This window comes from Mobula hypostoma, chromosome 1 (assembly GCF_963921235.1).
Source record: "Mobula hypostoma chromosome 1, sMobHyp1.1, whole genome shotgun sequence".
Taxonomy (NCBI): domain Eukaryota; kingdom Metazoa; phylum Chordata; class Chondrichthyes; order Myliobatiformes; family Myliobatidae; genus Mobula; species Mobula hypostoma.
In genome coordinates, this window is record NC_086097.1 from 166,906,307 (window position 1) to 166,928,590 (window position 22,284).

At 38.7% G+C, this 22,284-nt stretch overlaps 1 protein-coding gene across 3 annotated transcripts in view; it reads right to left on the minus strand.

Moving 5' to 3' along the window:
* Positions 1 to 22,284, minus strand: part of LOC134352116 (piezo-type mechanosensitive ion channel component 2-like) — a 627,709-nt gene that overhangs the window by 258,615 nt on the left and 346,810 nt on the right. For all 3 annotated transcript variants that reach the window (XM_063059335.1, XM_063059328.1, XM_063059345.1), the window contains exon 4: positions 20,448 to 20,490. In XM_063059335.1, coding sequence (XP_062915405.1) covers positions 20,448 to 20,490 — 43 coding nt within the window. The remainder of the gene's footprint in view (positions 1 to 20,447; positions 20,491 to 22,284) is intronic.

A 22,284-nucleotide genomic window follows, 5' to 3' on the forward strand; every position in this document is an offset into this window, starting at 1 on the left:
ACAATAGGGTAATTGTTCATGGAAGGAGTTGCAATATACTCTGGCATCTATCTCAGTCTGACACTTAAGACACAGTTATAACAGATACTATTTATAAAACTGTCTGATCACACTGCCAACATTGAAGCAAATTTCCTTTAAAGATAGTTGCACACACTTGTTAACATGCCAGGGACTTCGAACAGATATTCTATTCATTGCTCTGTGATTTCCAAGGTATAAACCATTGACTTAACAACACAAGAACCACATCACAATTATAGAGCACAATACACAGTTGCAGCAAAAAATATACCTCGGGATTGCCTGACCCAAATTAGCATAAAAAAACAGTAAAACAATTCACTACTAAGACTGATAAATGCTAATGTGACATTTTATCTCAACTTTAGAATTAATATATTTGAGTGAATAGCTGTTGGAGGCATGGATAACTACGAGAAAATAGTTGGGCCACGTAGTTTTTAATATAATTAATTAAAATTAATTTGCAGCTCTTCAGAAAATGAAGCAATCTATGCAGCAAGACCAAGATAACATTGAACTGTTGTATTATCAGTGTCAAGTAAGTGCCAAAAACTGCTGTATATTTTGAACAATTCTAACCACTTATCCTTGCTATACAATAGCATTAGCCATGCTGGATACCCCACCATCAACAGCCTTGGGGTCACCACTGACCAGAACTTCAAATGTACCATCCACGTAACTACCATGTCTAGAAGAAAGTCGGAAAGCTTGCTCTCCTGTAATGAGTGTCTCATTTGAATCTCATGACATCCCAGATTCTTTCTGCCATCTACAAGCTAAAGGTATGTCAGAAGCATGATAGAACACTCTCTATTTGCATAATTGAAGCATCAACAACTCATCTGAAACTGTGCACTATCTAGAGCACAACAGCCCTCATTCACCTCCCTAAACATTCATTCCCTAGAGCACTAACACTCTATGGAAGTAATATATACCATCTTCAACATACACTGCAGTTACTTCTCTCAGGTCCTCTGTATGCACCTCCCAATGACAGTACCAAGAAAGGCAACATGCACAATGTCCTGACATAGAATATTTATTCCTTTTCTTTATGAACACTAAGTCTAAAATCTAGAATTCACTACCCAACAGCACTGTGGGAATACGCTCAGCAGAAAGACTGACGATATTTTTGAAGCCAAATCACAATCTCCTTTTCAAAAACAACTGAGGATGGACATTAAATGCCAGTAATGCCCACACCCTTAAAATTGAATAGATTTTAACAAGTGGGTACACCCCTCGAAAGATAGCACACACTGTTTGCAGTTCTCCTCACTGCAGCCAGATGAATCAGGTTATAGAATACCTATTATATTGAAATTGAAAAGAATACTTAAACAAGCTGATCTGACTAAAATGTGTAGCTGACAATGGGCAGACACAAATTTCTTTAATTGGTGCCAATGTGTTTCAATGCAACATAGAACTTGCTTCATTTTTGGAAAAGACCACGTTTACTCCAAAAGCACAAATTGAAATTACATGTAATCAAAACACTCAACCTGTGCAGAAAAACAGCTTCCAGAAGCAGACTAACTTTCCTTCAAGCTGAAAAGTGTGTCATTGGCCCAACAATTGCCCATTAACTACATTACATCAGAGCAGAAACCACTACATGCTCCCATCATTACTCACGTCATTCATTCAGCAAATAATTAAAGCAAATTTATTCACAAGATAATTGCATTCTGCCATATAGACACAAAATTACCAAAGGTAATTCAGAAAACAATGAAGTAAGTAAGTGGTAGTTATACAGAGCTTTTCTAGAATGACCTCATGATATCTAATAACCTTTATATAGGAAATGCAGCTGGAAAATTCATTTCATAAGGTCTAACAAACAGAAAAAGATAGTCATCATACCTATTTATAGAGTCATTAACATAGGCTTAAAATTAGGGAAATACCCATATTCTTCCTCTGATAGGTTTTTGGGATCGTTTGGTGTCCTCAGGAGAGACAGATAGTGTATCAATTTAAGGAACTCTATCCTTCAATCAACAGCTAAAACATCTTGTCGATATGATAATGCTCTTTATTAACTTGGCTGTGCATGAATATATATCTACATTTCCCTCATTACAGAAGTGTCATCTCTTCAAACACACTACTCTTTTCTTCCCTCCTCCTCTCTCTCCTTCCTTCTCAGTCTTTATCTTTCTTCTTTTCTTTTTTGCTCTGTCTTTTTGCTTGTCCATCTTTTTGTCAAACACCTAAAGTGGTGCTAGAAAGGTTGTAAGCTCTGTAGAAATTTTTCTATTTCTGCATAAATATAACCTAAAATGTGATCAGATCTTCATGTAAGTCCTAAAGCTAGATAAAGTGAACCAAATTAAATAAACAACACAAAAAACATTACACTTATTCATTTATTTATCGAGAAAAATGATCCAATATTAGGTGTATTTGTTGGAAAAAGGATGTGAACCTTTGCTTTCAGTGACTTATATGACCCCCCTGTACAGCAATAACTTCAACCAAACATTTTTGGTAGCTGTTGATCAGACCTGCACATCAGCTTGGAGGAATTTTTGGCCATTACTCCTTACAAAGCTGTTTTACCTCAGGGATGTTGGTGGGCTTCCTTGCATGAACTGCTTGCTTCAGGTCCTTCCACAATATTTCTATAGGATTAAGGTCAGGACTTTGACTCAGCCATTCCAAAAAACAAATTTTCTTCTCTTTACACCATTCTGTTGTTGATTTTCTCTTGTCTTTTAGATCATTGTCTTGTTGCATTATCCAACTTCTATTAAACTTCAGGTGACTAACTGCTACCCTGACATTCTCCTGTAAAATATCTTGATACAATTTTGAATTCATTGCTCCCTCAACGATTTCAAGCTGTCCAGGCCTTGAGGAAGCAAAGCAGCCCCAAACCATGATGCTCCTTCCACCGTGCTTCACAGTTGGGATGAGGTTTTGGTGTTGATGTGCAGTGCCCTTTTTCCTCCAAACATAGCGGTGTGCATTTCTGTCAAAAAGTTCAACTTTTGTCTCATCTGTCCATAGTACATTGTCCCAGAAGTGCTGTGGAACATCAAGGTAATCTTTTGCAAACTTGAGACATGCTGTAATGTTTTTTTTTATGGAGAGCTATGGTTACATCCATGGTGTCCTTCCATGAACACTATTTAAGTTCAGTGTTTTTCTTGTAGTGGACACATGAACAGAGACTTTAGCAAGTTCTGGAGATTTCTGCAGGTCTTTTCTGTTACCCTTGGGTTCCTTATCCACCTCCTTCAGCATTGCACATTGTGCTCTTGGTGTGATCTTTACAGGATGCCCACTCCTGGGGAGAGTAGCAACAGTACTGAGTTTTCTCCACTTGTAGACAATTTCTTTTACTGTTGACTGATGAACACTCAGGTCTTTAGAAATGCTTTTGTAGCCTTTTCTAGCTTGATGCATCTCTGTGATTCTTCTTCTATGGTCCTCTGAAAGTTGTTTTGATAGAGGCATGGTTACATGAACAGATCTTTCCTGAGAAGAGCAGGCTCTGTCAGTAACCTGATTTGTCTGACTTTTTAAAAGGGCAGGGCACCTCTACAACCCATACCTCCAATCTCATCAACACGAGGAAATCTGCAGATGCTGGAATTTCAAGCAACACACATAAAAGATGCTGGTGAATGCAGCAGGCCAGGCAGCATCTATAGGAAGAGGTATAGTCGACATTTCGGGCTGAGACCCTTCGTCAGGACTAACTGAAAGAAGAGATAGTAAGATATTTGAAAGTGGCAGGGGGAGGGGGAGATCCAAAATGATAGGAGGAGACAGGAGGAGGAGGGATGGAGCCTAAGAGCTGGAAAGTTGATTGGCAAAAGGGATATGAGAGGATCATGGTACGGGAGACCTAGGGAGAAAGAAAGGGGGGGGGCGGCGGGGAAGCCCAGAGGATGTATAGTGAGAGGGACAGAGGGAGAAAAAGGAGAGAGAGAGAGAGAGAGAGAGAGAGAATGAGAGAATAAATAAATAAATAAATAAATAACGGATGGGGGTACGAAGGGGAGGTGGGGCATTAACGGAAGAAGTCAATGTTCATGCCATCAGGTTGGAGGCTACCCAGACCGAATATAAGATGTTGTTCCTCCAATCTCATCTCATTGATTGGAACACCTCACTTCAAATAGCTTTTGTCGAAGGCATTACCCCAAAGATTCACATACTTTTCCCAACAAATACATGTAATATTGGATAATTTTTCTCAATAAATGAACAAAAAGATATATTTTTTGTATGTTATTTATTTAATTGGGTTCTCTTTATCTTGTTTTAGGACTCACATGAAGGTCATCACATTTTAGGTCATATTTATGCAGAAAAATAAAATTCTACAGGATTCACAAACTTTCTTGCACCTCTGTATGTCAGGATGCTGTTCACTGACTGTAGCGTAGCATTTCACACCATCATTCCTATAGTCCTGATCATAAAGCTACAGAACATGGGTTTCTGTACCTCCTTCTGCAATTGCATCCTCAACTTCCCAACTGGAAGACCGGAATATGTATAGATTGGTAATAACATAGCCTCTTCACTGACGATCAACACTGACGCATGTCGGGGATGCGTGCTTAGCAAATTGCTCTACGCCCTCTATACTCATGACTGTGTGACTTGGAATAGCTCAAATGCCATTTATAAATTTGCTGATGATACAACCATTGTTGGCAGATCTTAGACAGAGATGAGAGTGTGTACAGGAGTGAGATAGCCAGCTAGCTGAGTGCTGTCTCAACAACAACCTTGCACTCAACGTCAGTAAGACGAAAGAGCTGATTGTGAACCTCAGGAAGGGTAAGACAGAGGAACACTTATGAATCTGCCTAGAAGGATCAGAAGTGGAGAGAGTGAGCAATTTCAAGTTCCTGGGTGTCAAGATCTCTGAGGATCTAATCTGGTTGCAGTATATGGACGCAGCTACAAAGAAGGCAAGACAGTGGCTGTATTTCATTAGGAGTTTGAAGACAGTTGATTTGTCACCCAAAACACTTGAAAACTTCTACAGATGTACCATGGAGAACATTGGAACATTCTGACAGACTGCATCACTGTCTGGTATTGGGGGGAGGGTGGTTACTGCACAGGATCAAAGGAAGATACAGAAAGCTGTAAAATTAGTCAGCTCCATCTTGGGTACTAGCCTCTGTAGCATCCAAGACATCTTCAAGGAGCGGTGCCTCAGAAAGTTGGTGTCCATTATTGAGCTGATTATACCCATCACCCAGGACATGCCTTCTTCTCATTGTTACCATCAGAAAGGAGGTATAGAAGCCTGAAGGCACACACTCAGCGATTTAGGGAGAACTTCTTCCATTCTGCCATCCCACTTCTAAATGGACTTTGAACCCATAAACACTACCTCACTACTTTTTTGTTATTACTGTTTTGGCACTATTTTTAATTTAACTATTTAATATACGTATATGTACTTATCGTAATTGATTTATTTTTTGTATAGTTTTCTATATTATCAGGTATTGCATTGCACTGCTGCCACTAAGCTAACAAATTTCACGACACATGCTGGTGATACTAAACCTGATTCTGATTCGTTATTACTTTCATGTATTTTTCCTCTCTTTCTGTTTTTATCACTTTCATTCACACTATCCACATCTTTCAATCCTTTCCCCTAGGTCAGGTTTTCCAGTTCATAAAAACCCTCTAACCACAAAGCTGTAACATTTTCTTTATTTGATTCATAAGGTCAGCTCACCACAGAATGAACACATTGTACTTTAAGGAAGATGTTTAATTAAACTCTAAGCAGATTCAATTAATTTCTAAGTACAAGAAGACAAGATATTCTTGATAAGGTCACAGCTGCACAAACAGCTGAAATGCCACTTCTAGCCCTACTTACAGGGGGAGAAATTCTTGCAAGTAGTTATGTCACAAATATCTTACCTGTCAACAAATATAATTGATTTGAAAGCAGAGAATAACATCTTGTAATATTTCAACCAAAGATTCTTAGGCATTTCACAAAAAAAATCCTTCTTGCCTCCAAGTGGTAATGAAGTGTCTGAACTGGTTCTGCAACTTACATTGTCTCTGTCTAATAAGTCATTCAAAATCATAGATTGTCCTCGTCTATTAATACTACCTCATCATAAACTGCAGCAGTAAGAGCATTATAACTCACTCATAAATCCAAATTATTTAACAACACTGATATACAGGTTTGAGTGAGACAACCACACTAACTGTAATGTTCGCGGATATAAATTTTGTAACTGCAAGTATTAAATCAGTGTTATAAATAAGACGGAAGTGAATGAGTAAAATTCACTTTGTCTTCTTGACAAATTATTGTGTGTGTGAGGGGGAGAGAGGGGGAGAGAGGGGGGAGAGAGGGGGGAGAGAGGGGGAGAGAGGGGGAGAGGGGGGGAGAGGGGGGAGAGGGGGGAGAGGGGGGAGAGGGGGGAGAGGGGGGGAGAGGGGGGAGAGGGGGGGGGAGAGAGAGGGGGAGAGAGAGGGGGACTAACCAACCTTCAAAAATGTTAAATTGTAAGGGATATATTTCATGCAATAGGTCTGAAAGAAATGAATATTAAGATCTATAATAAATGATTAATGATATTCTACTGAGTTATAGAAACAGAAGCACACAGTACAAGATAAGGCCCTTTGGCCCACTGTGTCTGTGCTGACCATCATGCCAAATTCAACAAATTCCTTCATATGGCAGTTATCCCTCTATTCCCTGCAGGTTCATGTGTCTGTCCAAATGCCTCTTAAATATTGTTTTCATATTTGCTTCTACTACTTCTCTTAGTGGCACATTCTAGTCATCTACCAACATGGGTAAATAAAAACCATCTTGCAAATCTCCTTTAAGTATTCCCCTTCCCATCGTAATCCCACACGCTCTAGTATTTGACATTTGCACCCTGTGAAAAACTACTTTGACCATCCTGTGTCTGTAATAATTCTATATTCTTCTCCTCTTAGCCTCCAGCACTCTAACGAAAACATTTCAAGTTTGTCCTTACAGCTATTACACTCCAGTCTAGGCAACATCTTTGTCAATCTCTTCCGCACCCTCTCATATTTGCTATGTTTCTTTTTAATGGAATCTTCCCCTTCTTATAAGACTCTAAGATGATGTCATAGGGCCACAGAGCATGGAGTCCACTCCATTCATTAAACACCCACTTACACTGATCCCACACTAACCCCACTATATTCTCCCTGTATTCCAATCAACTGTCTCCAGAATCTACCACTCACCAACACTCTAGGAAAAACTTGCGGGGAAATTAACTTGTTAACCCATATACTGTATCTTTGGGATGTGGGAGCAAACTAGAGCATTCAGGGAAAACAAAGTCAGTTATCTTAGCATCCGTCTTGCTTGTTAGCATTCTTGGAAAGTTCCTCAGAATGTGATCATGTAAAAGGCACAACACAAATTTATTTTCTTGTTTTGCTAATACAAGTACTTAATACACCTTACTCTCACAACAACTGTGCATAATGTTACGAGCTCGAGATCAAATAATACATCTTTTCATAACTGCATTATTAAAATATGCACATGCTTAAGTATAGTTTTAATATTTTTGCAGGATAACATTTATATGAAATGCCTTTTGTTTTAAAGTGTATAATTTGCATAGTTTGATCTGTGTGAGTTGATCCCTGTTTGAAACATGCTTTATTACCAGACTAATTTCATCAATTCCACAAGATGTTTAAGGCATTATTTCTATTTTTTGACCTACGCTATAAAGCCCGTACAATTCTTCAATGTATTATTATGGAAGCTGGCTGAAATTCTTCGCGCAGTTTCAGCGAACACGTCCTTGTGCCAAGTACTTGCAGCAGTTTATAACACAGTTGGCTTCTGTTAAGCAACTGATATTTGCCAAAAAATAACTTATTTATTTTCTGAGACACATTCACTTCACAGGAATTCTCATTCAACTATTAGCATGACCTGTGTGTGTCTGGATTCCTGGCACACCTTTATGTGGATACACCGTTTTTCAAGATGTGTTTTTCTTGAGCCTAAATTATTTTACCCTGCATTCTTCCGGTGGGAAAGTCAACAAAATCTGGTGGCATTGCTGGATCCACATAGAAATATATGCTGAATAAGTGCCAGTGTCCTTAAGATGTCAAATCATCAGCAAAATTTCTTTGCCCACACTGTGTTTGATGGGCCCAGAAATCATGTCATTAACTGATTCTGTGCAAAAGAGCTTTGCCATACTTTTACATATACCATTCGGTAATTGCTGTGTCAGAAGTGGACATCAAAGTTTTGCTCCAAATGTCCTGTCTGTACGATCGTTATATCCCACCTCACCAATCCTTGTGACCAGGTTCTTTGGCCCATCTTACTTTCCTGCCAACTGTTTTCATGATCCCTTCCCTGCACTCCATTATTTCCTTCTGACTGCTTCACTCCACACCTGCTGCCATTGATCATCTCCCCTTCAGCCAATTGTTTGTCCTACTACACTGACTCCTGCGTTATTACCCAAACTGAACCCCAGGCTATTTCCCTAACCAACTCCTCCAATCCTTTCCACCTTAACCAAAGCTCTCCAACCACCACCTACAAGGATTCTGCAGATGCTGGAAACCTTGAGCAACACACACACACACACACACACACACACACACACACACACACAAAATACTGGAGGACCTCAGCAAGTCAGGCAGCATCCGTGGATGGGGATGAAAAGTCCATGTTTTAGGCTGAAACCCTTCATCGGGACTGGAAAGGAAGGGGTAAGAAGCCAGCATAAGTAGGTGGGAGGGGAAGGAGGATAAGCTGGCAGGTGATAGGTGAGACCAGGTGAGGGGTAGGGGTGTGGAGTATGCAGCTGGGAGGTGATAGATGGCAAAGGTAAAGAGCTGAAGAGGGACTCTAATGGGAGAGAACATGGACTACAGAAGATAGGAAAGAAGCAGGGGAACCAAAGGTACATAATTGGGCACTTGAGGAAGAGTGAAAGGGGAACCAGAATGGGGAAAAGTAAAATTCAGGGACAAATGGAATCTCCTTCCATTTCTGTTCACTCTTGATGTTAATTCTTCCATCATTGGCACTAAGGTTACATATTCGCTACTTTTGTATTTAGTACCCTAACTAATGAAGGCCAATATTTCATACACCTTCCTAACCATATTGTCTAACTGCATCACCACCTTCAAGAATCTTTGGACTTACACTCTGAGTTACCTCTGTTCCTCCATACTGCCCAAGACCCTATGATTCATGGTGTTTATCCTAGCTCACATTATTACTATGATGAGCAAAGTACACTTTGGAAGTAAATTAACTTATTACAAACACCCCTTAGCCTAGTCACCCTCAACATTCTAGGTCAACATGCTCCAACTACACAGATTCCTCGACTAATCTCCAGTCACTCATTTCCAAACTTTCCTAACTAGCCCAGCACACTCTCCACAGGGACAACCACCCTGATCAGTTGAAATCTGCTGGATTTCCTTTCTGTGTGCTCTCTCTGCAAAGAGAAAGTCTTTCTGTGAAGTGTCTTCAGTGGCAGGATCTCTAACACATATTGTTTCCCTCATTGCAACTCCTCCCTTGGCATTCATATTCAAGGCCAAAATCTCAGCGGCACCCACAGTTGAAGTAGGTTTCTAACTGTCCAGAGAGCCCCAAGGCACCGAGGTGGGCACCGCTGCCCCAACCCGGGTTCAATCCTGATTTCCAGTGCTGTACATGTGGAACTTACACATTCTTTCTGTGACCACACGTGCTTTCCCCAGGTATTCTGATTTCCTCCCACATCGCAAAGCAACCGGGGACAGGAGCAGAGCGGGCAGCAACATTGTGTGTGTGAGTGTGAGAGACAGAGAATGAGAAACAGTGCTCAAGTTTATTGTTGTCGTCGGTATGTACGAGGGGTGATTGATAAGTTGGTGGCCTAGGGTAGGAGTCAACTTTAGAAAGCCTAGCACATTTATTTTTCCTACATTTACACACTTAGTCCAGCGGTCCTGGAGTATATGGATCCCTTCTTTGTAGAAGTCAGCGTCTTGGACCTCCAGAAGTGGTCCACAGCAGGGGTGATTGATAAGTTTTTGGTCCAAGGTAGAAGGAGATGAGTTATTAACTTCAAACTTCCTGCATTTTCACGCAAAGAATTGAACTGCATGTGCATGTAACAAGAGCTGTATGACTCATCTCCTTCTACCTAAGGCCATGAACTTATCAATCACCCCTGCTGTGGATCACCTGGAGGTCCAAGATGCTCTCGTTACATGCAGTTCAACTCTCTGAGTGATAATGCAGAAAGTTTGAAGTTAATAACTCATTGCCTTCTACCTTAGGCCTTGAACTTATCAATCACCCCTGCTGTGGACCACTTCTGGAGGTCCAAGACGCCGACTTCTACAAAGAAGGGATCCGTATGTTCCATGACCGCTGGACTAAGTGTGTACATGTAGGAGGGGACTATGTTGAAAAATAAATATGCTAGGTTTTCTAAAATTTACTCCTTCTATCTTAGGCCACGAACTTATCAATCACCCCTCGTATATATGCATATATACCTGCATTTGAGTGCAAGTGTGTGTGTGCGTGCATACCTACAAAAATCCATCCGCTGTAGAGGAACAGAAAAGGGCAAGAGTGATAAACATAATATTGGATGGGAATAATGACTTACTGTTGGTTCCCACTGAAATTGTGAAATCGTTTCCTGTTTATTTAAGGCAGAGAATTATGTGCAAGATCATTCTGCATTTTGCTGAATTCTCTACCCACTGACTTTAATGAGCAGAAAATTAATAATCTATGGAACAGTGTGCTCTAATATCAATGGTCAGTTCGTTAATCCATGTCCCTGTTGAGCGAGGCTCTCAACCAGGAACTATCCCTGAGCTGCACTGTCAAAAGTACAGCAAAAACGAGCTAGATACACGGTGCCAGTGTATGAGACCGCACCCTTGTATAAATCACTTCTTTGAAAGAAAGTATACAAGCATTTCACTGAGAGCATCATCATTCATTCCAAGTAAATTTAAACCTCAAACCTCCCCTTCACTCACAACTCCAATACATGAGATCTTAATGGTCTGCCTTCCATCTAGAAGTCTTTACAGGTGATAAATCTGGGAGGATTGTAAATATTGAATGACCTGAGGATAGCATATTTTACCATGAGAATTCAAAGGGAAAGCAAATGTGAACCTGAAACCTATACAACATCTGCTGTCCAATATTTATAACAGATTGTATCAGTGCTTATTCAAAGAAACCACAAGGAACAATTAGCATAAATTTAGAAGTAACAGATCTTGCTCCATTAATTTTTAGAATTTCTGGAACTGATTTCTTCACAATGACGACAATCAAAATGCACAGATGATGCAATATTTAGCCTATCAAGACAAAGCACAGAAACCAATTAGTTCCAATTTGCCTCTTCCCAAAACTCTGCAATTTATTTTTCTCCCCAGGTATTTATCAATACTGATTGGCACTTTATTAAGTACCCCCTATACCTAATAAATACGCCACTTAGTGTATATTCATGGTCTTCAGCTGCTGTAGCCCATCCACTTCGAGGTTCGATGCATAATGAATTCAGAAATGCTCTTCTGCTGTAATGCATGGTTATTTGCGTTGCTGTCATCTTTCTGTCAGCTTTTGTGGCCATTCTCCTCTAACCTCTCTCACTTATACTGTGTTTTCTCCCACAGAACTGCCGCTCACTGGCTGTTTGTTGTTTTACACACCATTCTCTGTAAACTTTAGAGAGTGTTGTGTATGAAAACTCCAGGAGGCCTGCAGCTTCTGAGATACTCAATCCACCCCATCTGGCACCAATAATCATCGACAGTCAGTCACTTAGACCACATTTCTTACCCATTCTGATGTTTGATCTGAACAACAGAATTTCTTGACCATGCTTGCATGCTTATATGCACTGAGTTGATGCCATATGATTGGCTGATTATAGATTTGCATCAATGAGGTGTACAGGTGTACCTAATAAAATGGCCACTTGTGTACTCTTGTGTAAGTTATTAATTAACCTACTTCCTTTCTATCTTGTTATTCATAATCATAAAAACTAACCACTTGAAGCAATGGCTGTCTGCCCAACAACTTCTCGGATACAGAAATAAGCAAGTAGGAGACATTGGAATCTTAGAATCATTTGAAGAATGGTTTCATTTTTCTTCTGACTCCAACTTTTAATACATTACCTTTCTCTTTGTTTCCCTTTCTAAACTAAAGTTACTGGGTATATTTAAAGCAAAGGATGATAAGTTCTTGATTAGTAAGATCCTCAAAGGTTATGGGAAGAAAGCAGAGAATGGGGTTGACAGGGAAATAAATCAGCTATGATGAAATGGTAAAGCAGACACTGTAGGCCGATTTGCCTAATTCTACTCCTATATCTTATGGTATTAACTTAATTCGACCTCTGTTAATTAGCCTTCCTGTTGTTTATTTCCCAATCTTTAAAAGTAAGTCTGGTTGCTTTCTCTACTCACTCAGGATCCAGAAACACTTTGAGCAGCTTTGTGGACAAAAGCTTTGAAGGATGCAATACAACTACCTTTGGGCTATCCTGCTAAGACAAGTTGTGGCACCACACTCAAGATCGTCTTATTGAACATAAAGCTCCTCTACGGGTATTGTAATATCGCATGGTATTTAGAGATACTGCTTAACAAGAAAGAAAATCAGTAACACACATAAAAGTTGCTGGTGAACACAACAGGCCAGGTAGCATCTCTGGGAAGAGGTACAGTCGACGTTTCGGGCCGAGACCCTTCTTCAGGACTAACTGAAGGAAGACTGAGTAAGGGATTTGAAAGTGGAAGGTGAAGGGGGAGATCCAAAATGATAGAAGACAGGAGGGGAGGGCCTCCTGTCTTCTATCATTTTGGATCTCCCCCTTCACCTTCCACTTTCAAATCTCTTACTAGCTCTTCTTTCAGTTAGTCCTGACGAAGGGTCTCGGCCCGAAACGTCGACTGTACCTCTTCCCAGAGACGCTGCCTTGGCCTGCTGTGTTCACCAGCAACTTTTATTGTGTTGCTTGAAATTCCAGCATCTGCAGATTTCCTCATGTTTGCGTAGAAAAATCAGTAATATATTTCTGTTTATATGCTCATTATTTTATATTTCCATAAGAAAACATTTGCAGAGATTCTATTTCTTAACTTACCGAAGAACCTAAGAAATAAAAGATATCCTGAGCTAGTTCCATCTTTCAATGTTTATGTTGACCTTGTGCCCAACATCTATTTTGCTCGCCAATTACAATATGCCTTAGCGTCCAAAAACATCTATCAGTCTCTACCTTGGATACATTCAATGACTGAGTATCCACAGCCTGAGGCTTAGAATTCTAAAGACTACAATACTTTACATAGAGAAACATCTCCCCACATCATTCCTCAGTGGACAATATTAATCCTAAAACCATGCATCTTAGTCTCCAGCTCTTGAACCTGAGGGGAGAGAGATTTATTCTGGGAAGAGATTTAATCCGGTGAGAGATTTATTCTGGGGTGTTGAAGAAACATCTCTCTTCCTTGTTCAATGCTTCAGCCAAGGATTGATTCAGTGAAGTTGCACTGCATTGGTTCAAAAGTAAGTATATCCTTCTTTAGGAATAAAATAAATGTCAAATTATCTATCAAATCCTTGCACAAGCATAGAAAGGTTCCCTTACATTTGAATCCCAGCCAACTTGCAATAAAGGGCAACTCACCATTTGCTTCCTGAACTGATTTCCATTTTTGTAAATATATCTTCTGCATCTCGTGAACCAGCATACAGGTTTCCCTGCATACTATTATTTACTAGCTCTCACCATTTAGGTTGTACTCTCTCGTTCCATTACCACTAGGTTTTATAACACGGGGCTATCCATCATTTTAAAGGTAATCAATATACAAATTGATGAGATGAAAAAAAGGCTAGAAAAATGCTGGAGATACCTCTAAATATCACTAAAGCAAAGAAGTGCATTGAGTTTGTACTCAGTGTTCAGAATGGTATGCCTTTGTTTTGAATAATCTGTGCCCATTCCAATACCAAGTCATGAAAAACATCTAATAAGCAAAACACTGTAGCTTCAGGAGCTGCATTATGGCACCTGGAGAATGCCATTACTGAAAAGCTCCAGTGACCTAGGCTTGATCCTGACCTCAGGTGTTCTCCCTGTGTGGAGTCTGCATGTCGTTCTCGTGACCACATCGGTTTTCGGGAGTGTCCCTTTTCCTCCAAAATCCCACAGGCATGCAGGCCAGTAGGTTAATTGGCCGCTGCACCTTTCCCCAATGCATGTGAGTAGTAGAAGAACTAGGATGAAGACCTTGCTTCCGTGCCGAATAAATCAATTACTCTAAAAAAATGTTGATATATGGTCACCATAATAATGTGTGGTTCCAGCTGCTAGTTTGAGTATAGCAAGATACCACAAAAAGGAACAACACCTTCTATCACACCAGGGCAGTCTCCAACCTGGTGCCATGAAGAGAAAATTCTCAAACTTCCTGCAACTATTTCCCCTGTTTTGTTTCCCCTATATTTTTTATCTCCTCTGGATCCAACTGCCCTATCACCCTAATCTCCACCCCACCTACCCTCTCCACCTGCACATTACCTACATATTTCACCAACCTCCTTTCCTTTGCTCCTTGTCCCTACCAGATTCCATCATCTTCCGCTCTTTCTCACTTCTACCTGTCACCTCCCAAATTCTGCTCTCATCTGCCTATCACCACACCCCTCCCCTTTCACCTGGACACAACTATCACTTTCCATCTCTTGCTCCAACCATTCCCACCAGCATTTCCTCTGTCCATTTCCCTCTACAGATGCAACCGGACTTGCTAAGTTCTTCCAACACTCTTACATTGGGTATTTGTTTCCACAGTAACTGGATAATTTGATTTAGTTATGTTGGTTGGAAGTTAACCAACAGCATAGCAAGAATTGTTCAGCATGTGACAACGCAATTGGGTGTGATCACTGGGGTGACTCATTTAAGACAGAAGTGAGAAGAAATTGCAGCACTCTCTCTGCTACATTTGGCAAGACAGCGTTATTGATGTGCTCACTATTGGGATAGGGTATTTGAACTCCCAGCTGACGGAACAATGTGACTGACATCTGATCATACCAGCAGCTGTAAATACTTCTGCTTCTGAAATTCAAACTAAGTGGAAAAAAAATGTTTAAAACAATGACATTCAGCAGGACCACAAATCACAAAATTATGCACTCAGAGAACATTAATTGCAGCATGCGGAATAGTCACATTTCAATCAAATGGCAGGATTCAATTGGAAGAGTCTTCTTGTCACTTTTGCCTCATAACTACATTTTTGAGTTAACTGTATATATTATATATCATATGTATATTTGTGGTAAAATATTTCCCTTTTTTCTCAAATAATCTGTGCCTATTGCATTACTAAACCATCACCAAACCAGGAAAAAAAACACCTAGAAAGATATACAGTGGATTCTGGTAAATTGGAACACACTGGGACTAATGTATTTTGGCCCAATTCAGTGGTTGTCCCAGTTAGTTGAAGTTTCATCGAAACAGTTTTAAAAAAGTATAAAAAAGACAAATTACCAATTAACTGAGTAACAAATTATGTATTAAATTAAATACAGACTAAATTAGAACACTAGCAAAACTACTACAGTACTATAAAACTGTATAATAGTTCCTAATAGTTATCAAGGGTGGCATTTATTCAGTGTACACTGATGTGTTCTTTAAATTGACTGTAAATGAACAAAATCAGTGCAGACAGTGGGCTGCCTTCAAATAGTTCTTTTGATGATTACATTCACCAAATCTTCATTTCAATTTTAACGTTCAAGATGATTGTTGATATTTTCAAATGCTTCGCAGTTCCTAACTTGTTGGAGTAGTAAAAATGTTTTGTTTTTACTTCTGATCATTTCTGGCATCTCTAAGCATGAATGCTTGAAACTGCAGTGAGCAAAACAATTCTGAATTGACTTACTGTTTATTGCTTGCCAACTATCGATGATAAGTATCACTGCTTTTTGAACACAAACATGCAAGTGACGCCATTTAAAAATTATTCGCTCTAAGCACTGTGTAGTGTCTAATAGCCAAGTGATGTGCACGTGACTACTGCTAGTTAGAAAATGTTCAACAACAGTCACCCAGCCCAATTAAGAAGCACAGTGTCTCAAATAAATGAAGATAATCGGGTTATTTTCTTTTTTTGTTCTTTAAATGTTGTCTAACATAAACGGCTGCCCTTATTAACTGATTGCCCAATGAACCGGAATTCACTGTATATAGAAGTACAATTCAATAGATTCAGGGGAAACAATGTGGCAGTTCACCATAACACAGCTATAATACAACATTTCACAACGTTATGGCTAGTATTGCACATTATTTGGTTACTTTCTTGTAACCTAGAGATGATTATGCTAAAGCTTCCACTCACCTACACCTTTTAATCTTTCACTATTTGTTTTCCACCATTATTGGTATTGGTAATCTTTCCTACCTCAATTCTCCTTCCTGTTTCTCAAATTACTTGTTCTTTGTGCATACTGAACACAATAAGTGCACCCTGTTGTCTTCCCTCATTTACTCTTCTGTTCATTTCCCTCACAACTTGTAGAGTTTTGAAACTCAAGCTTGCTGGGTTTTCAATTTTGATTATACCAGTGACGAGAAAGGATGTGGTAACCTGCCACAATGACTACACGTCATAGTACATCTTACATCCACTGTGATGAAGTGTTTTGAAAGGTTGGTGATAAAACATGTCAACTCCTGCCTAAGAAACAACTTGGAGTTGCTCCAATTTGCCTACTGGCACAACAGGTCCACAGTATATGCCAATTCATTGGCTCTTCATTCAATCCTGGACATCTGGACTACAACTATGTCTACATCAGGATACTTTTAATCAACTACAACTTGTCATTCAATACAACCATTTCCTCAAAACTAATCAATAAGCTTCAAGACATTGGCCTCAATAGCTAGTTGTGTAATTGGATTCTTGATTTCCTCACTTGCAGACACCAGTCAGTTTGAATTGGCAACATCTCCTTCACAATCTCCATCAGCATAAATGTACCACAAGGCTGTGCGTTTAGCTCTCTTCACACTTTATACTTATGACTGTGAGGCAAAGCACAACTCCAATGCCATATTTATGTGTGCTGATTACACCACTCTTGTTAGCTGAATCAAAGCTGGTGACGAATTTGCAGAATCTAGATGGCTTTTAAACATTGCTGCCTCAACCTCTATTTCTGGCAGCTCATTCCAAATGCACATCCCCATTTGAATGAAAAAGCTGCATCTGATGTCTCTCTTAAATTTATGATCTCCTGCACTTAGTGCTCCCTGGGAAAATAGTGCACCCTGCCTATGCCCCTTATGATATTATGTGCCTTCTTGAATCTAAGGTGGGGGCTTATATGGGAGGCAGGGTTTGAGGGTCGGCACAACATTGTGGGCCGAAGGGCCTGTACTGTGCTGTACTATTCTATGTTCTATGTTTAACTCTATGAGATTTGCTAGACATGACTTCCCACCCTGCCTTTCCAAATATTGGTAAATTCTGTCCCTCAGAAGCTTCATTGACAAGCTATCCATCACCAATGTCAGATGCTCTGATATCTTTCCAATTTTTATAAAACCAGTTCTTATCCTTCTGCGATCGCACTGCTCCACCACTGGTGGCCATACATTCAGATGCCAAGGTCCCAACTCTGATATTGCCTTTCGGAACCTCTTTAACTCTTTTCCTCTCTTCCGTAAGAAAGAGAGGCAGGAACAGACAACTATCACACTTGCTCTCCTATTCATAGACTAGTACAGCATAGGAATAGACTCTTTAACCTACCAAGATGTAAATTAAAACTAACCCCACCATCCTGCCAGTTCACGTGCCTATCTAAATGTATCTCAAACGCTGCTTTGCATCTGCTTCCACCACCTCCCCTGCAGCAGGTTTCAGGTATCTACCAATGTGTAAAAATATTGTGTTGTAAATCTTCCTTAAATTTTCCCCTCCCAACTTAAAGCCGTGCCCTCTTGTATTTGATATTTCCACTCTGGAATAAAGATTCAGACTCTCTACCTAATATCATTTTATATACTTATTCAATATATATTTTACATACTATTCAATAACTCATTATTTATCTTAGCTCTATTATCCTGTACTGAACCCATGTGTCTTGATTATCTTAATATCGAAAACTTCTCAATCTCCCTGAATGGAATATGTGCAGCAAGTCAGCATTCACAGCCCTCTTGGGTTAAAACTTCTAAAGATTCATAATCCCATGAGTGATGAAATTTCTCCTCATGAATGGCCAGCAACTAATCTTATGAGCCTTAGATCTGAGCACTTCAATTGCTGGAAATATCAACACCACACCTACCCTGTTAAGCTTCAAGAACAGATGGTATAATTCTAGAATTACCAATATTATCTTTCATTTTAGATTTTTAGTAACTCTTGCATTTTGTGTCTCAAAGTACCAGCATTTTCATTCTTTGGCCTTTGCTTTCACATCTATCATTTATGTCTGCACTAACTATATTAGCTATTTCCTTGTTTTTTCCTTTACCCCAATGGTCACCCTGGTTCTTGATAAAATGGGTAAAAGCATAAAACAAAAGAGCATAAGAAAACAGGTCACTCAGCCCTTCAAACCTGTCCCAGCATTCAAAATGATCACTGATCTACACCAGCCCTCAACTCATTCTCTGACCAAGATACCACAGCCTTTACTTCCTCAATCTTTCAAAACTTCTCAACCTCTACTGTAAATACTTCTCTTGAGCTAGTATCTACAATGTTTTAGACAGAGAGTTCCAAGGATTGACGAAAGGAGGATTAGGATTTGTCTAACTATCAAATGACAGCAGGTTTGGTTTGAGGAGGAATTAAAATCTGAGTAAAATTTGGAAGCTTAACTTCACTTGCCTTTGGCAAACAATAAAAACGCTTCATAAGAGTTAACCACGGTGTTTCATTTTATGGAGAGAGCACTGAGCTAAGACCATTTCAGAGGAAAAAGAAGATAGTGACGTGATAGACACATTGACAGTCATATCTGAAAATATACAAGTCAATGAAACAACTCTTTAATTCAGTAAAATTTAATTTACATGCTACAAAATATAAAATATGCATTATTCAATTTTATTTTCTCTTCCAAAACAAACCATGGATTAAAAACCCTTTCATTGTTTAATACTAAATGTTGCTTAGGAACAGAAAAGCAAAAACTGCAAATGCCGGAAATTTGAGATAAAAATTGAAAATGCTAGAAATACTCAACATATCAGCAGAATTTTGCAGGAAGAGAACTAGAGCTAATGTTTCAGGTCTGTAACTCCCTCATTCATTCTTATCTATACTATACAGAACTGATGAAGGGCTACTGACCTGAAATTTAACCCTCTTCCTCTCTCCACACATGTTGCCAGACCTATTGTGTATTTCCAGCACTTTTTGTACTTATTGCTTAAAAGTAATCCAGAGTTTAAGATTATTTTCTTCTCTCAGTAAACAGTTGAAGGTTCTGAATTTACACAATACCTAGTTCATTAGTATAGTAGAGAAGAAATCCTCTCACATAGTTTTAAGATAAACTGATATTCACATAAAGTCTCGTACATTCACAGCACTGAAAAGTATTAGATGAAGACCTGTAGTGAAAGCAGAGTAAATGGGCACATGAAATGTCAATGAAAATGGGGTTGGGGAAAATGGGGTTAGGGTAAGTGGTTCCAACAAAGAAATCTAACCAAATCATTGGTCCTTCAGTCCCTTCCTATTCTATAACAAATTGCTGTAAGTTAAAGGCTACAATAATATATACTATTGGGCCTTTGAGCTTTCTCTGCATGAAAATGATTACATGCTATTATTGACTTGTTGGTAGTCCAGAGCATGGGATTAGAAATCTACATCACAAAAAACACTGACGTTTCCCACCTTATGTTTGAATTTAATTGAGGAGATGTGAAGAGAGATTCTGCGCTAAAATGTGTTAGAGACACTGTCCTCTCTTCAAAGTAAGTCTGCATTCTGTCAGTGAATCTGAATCTATCTAGTCAATCTAGATGTGTTCTCTTTTTCAATACTGATAGATTAATTGCCATAAATTGTAACAAATCTGCAAATTATAATGATCTATTTATTGTATAAATGTAGTATACAAATAAAACAAAATTAATTTGCAACAGATGCTGAGTTAGGCAGTTGATAATCAGAAAATTCATCATCCTGTGTATATTCCCCTAAAATGGACTGTTCAATAACCTCAAGCAATACACTGTAAAGACACAGGTGCAATTTTTTAGTTTTCTATTAACGCGATAACAATAGCAATAACAAATACTCACCTTTCAAATCCTAACTGTCTGAAGGTCTTTTCCCAATCCGTACCTAATAAAATAAAACACAACCTAATTAATTCTGATAGTCATTATGCAGAGGATTCAATAAAATGCAATACAAACCAAAATAAAAATACCAATTTCAAAGCCTTGTGATTATGTGGCAAATTGCCCTTCTATTCTTCTCATAAATATAAATTCCATAGTACACCTTTGTTAGTTCCCTAATATACTACCAATACAATTGTTCTAAGTACTCCCTTTTGTTGCTGCAACTACCAAGAAGATTAGTGGGTATATTTAAATTGCTTCAAGATACCTAACAGGCTGTTTGTTTGTGAAGTATTATAGTAGCTGTGCTTATTCTCTGTGTTTGCTGCATGTCTACTTTTGCCTTCGGCAGCAGTGCAGAATGGTTGACAGCTACATCTTCTGCCTAGCCAATTACATTTTCTGAAAAGCAATAACACTGCAAATGTTCGAATCTGAACCAAAAACAGTAATGCGGGAAGAACTCAGCCCATCAAGAATCATCTGTAGAAAGAGAAGCCAGTTAATGCTTCTTCAAAACTCAGTTACATTTATAATCTCATGCATCAGGCAAATGCACCCCAGTTGGTATCATCTAATCAGCAAGGTGTCATCAACTAACTTTCACTTGGATTTGTTTCATCGGCCTGAGTATTCACATATATTCTTTTTCAATATTTTTATTGATTTCTATATAGAAGAATACAGAGTCTAAGAGAATACATACTATAAAACAAAAGAAAAAATATAATAATACCAGATACAGTATATTGAATCACATTAACGAACTCCTTACTCTATATTCAGAGAGATTAGATTAATTCGCATATTAGAATATAAACAATTTTATTAAAAAAAAGATCTACACCCACTACCAAAGTCGAAGCTGTTTGGGAAAAAAAAGAAAAAAATCCTTATCGGATAATAAAATATGCTATTAACCAACTTCTATACTTTAACGAGAAGTCAAAGATTATGAAAATAATTTCAAAATGGCCCCCACAAATTTTGAAAATCTTGGTTAGGTTCAGAAACTGAACAACGAATCTTTTCTAAATTTAGGTATGCAGTAACATCCCGTAACCACTGAACATGATTAGGTGGAACAGCAACCTTTCATTTAAACAAAAGCGCTCTTCTAGCCATGAGAGATAAAAGCCAGAATGTGCAGATCAGATGCCTTCAAAGTGATATCTTTCCTTCCAACAATACCAAATAGGGCAGTCAAAAGATTAGGCTTAAAATTTACTTTAAAGAGTGCAGAAAAATTTGGAATACTTCCTTCCAATATTTTCCAAGACTTGGACATGTCAAAAACATATGAATAAATGAAGCTTCTCCATTGTTACACCTATCACAGTAGGGAGATATATCCATATAAAAATGAGATAACTTATCCTTGGTCATATAAGCCCTATGAACCACTTTAAATTGTAAGAGGGAATAATGAGCACATAACGATGAAATATTAACCAATTTAAAAATTTCATTTCAAGTTTCTTCAGAAATTGAAATCTGTAAATCCTGTTCCTAAAGATTTTTGATTTTGTCTAAAGAATCATTTCTTATTCCCAACAACATTTCAGAAATATTGGATATTGAACCATTATAAAATGATTTCATATTAAGAATTTCATCTAATACGTTCTTATCAGGTCTATTAGGAAATGTATATAATTGAGATCGCAGAAAATCTCTAATTTGTAAGTACCGAAAAAATGGGTTTTTGGTAAACTATATTTAGTTGACAATTGTTCAAACGAAGAAAGACTTCCTCCAACAAACAGATCCCGGAAACATATAATGCCCATCC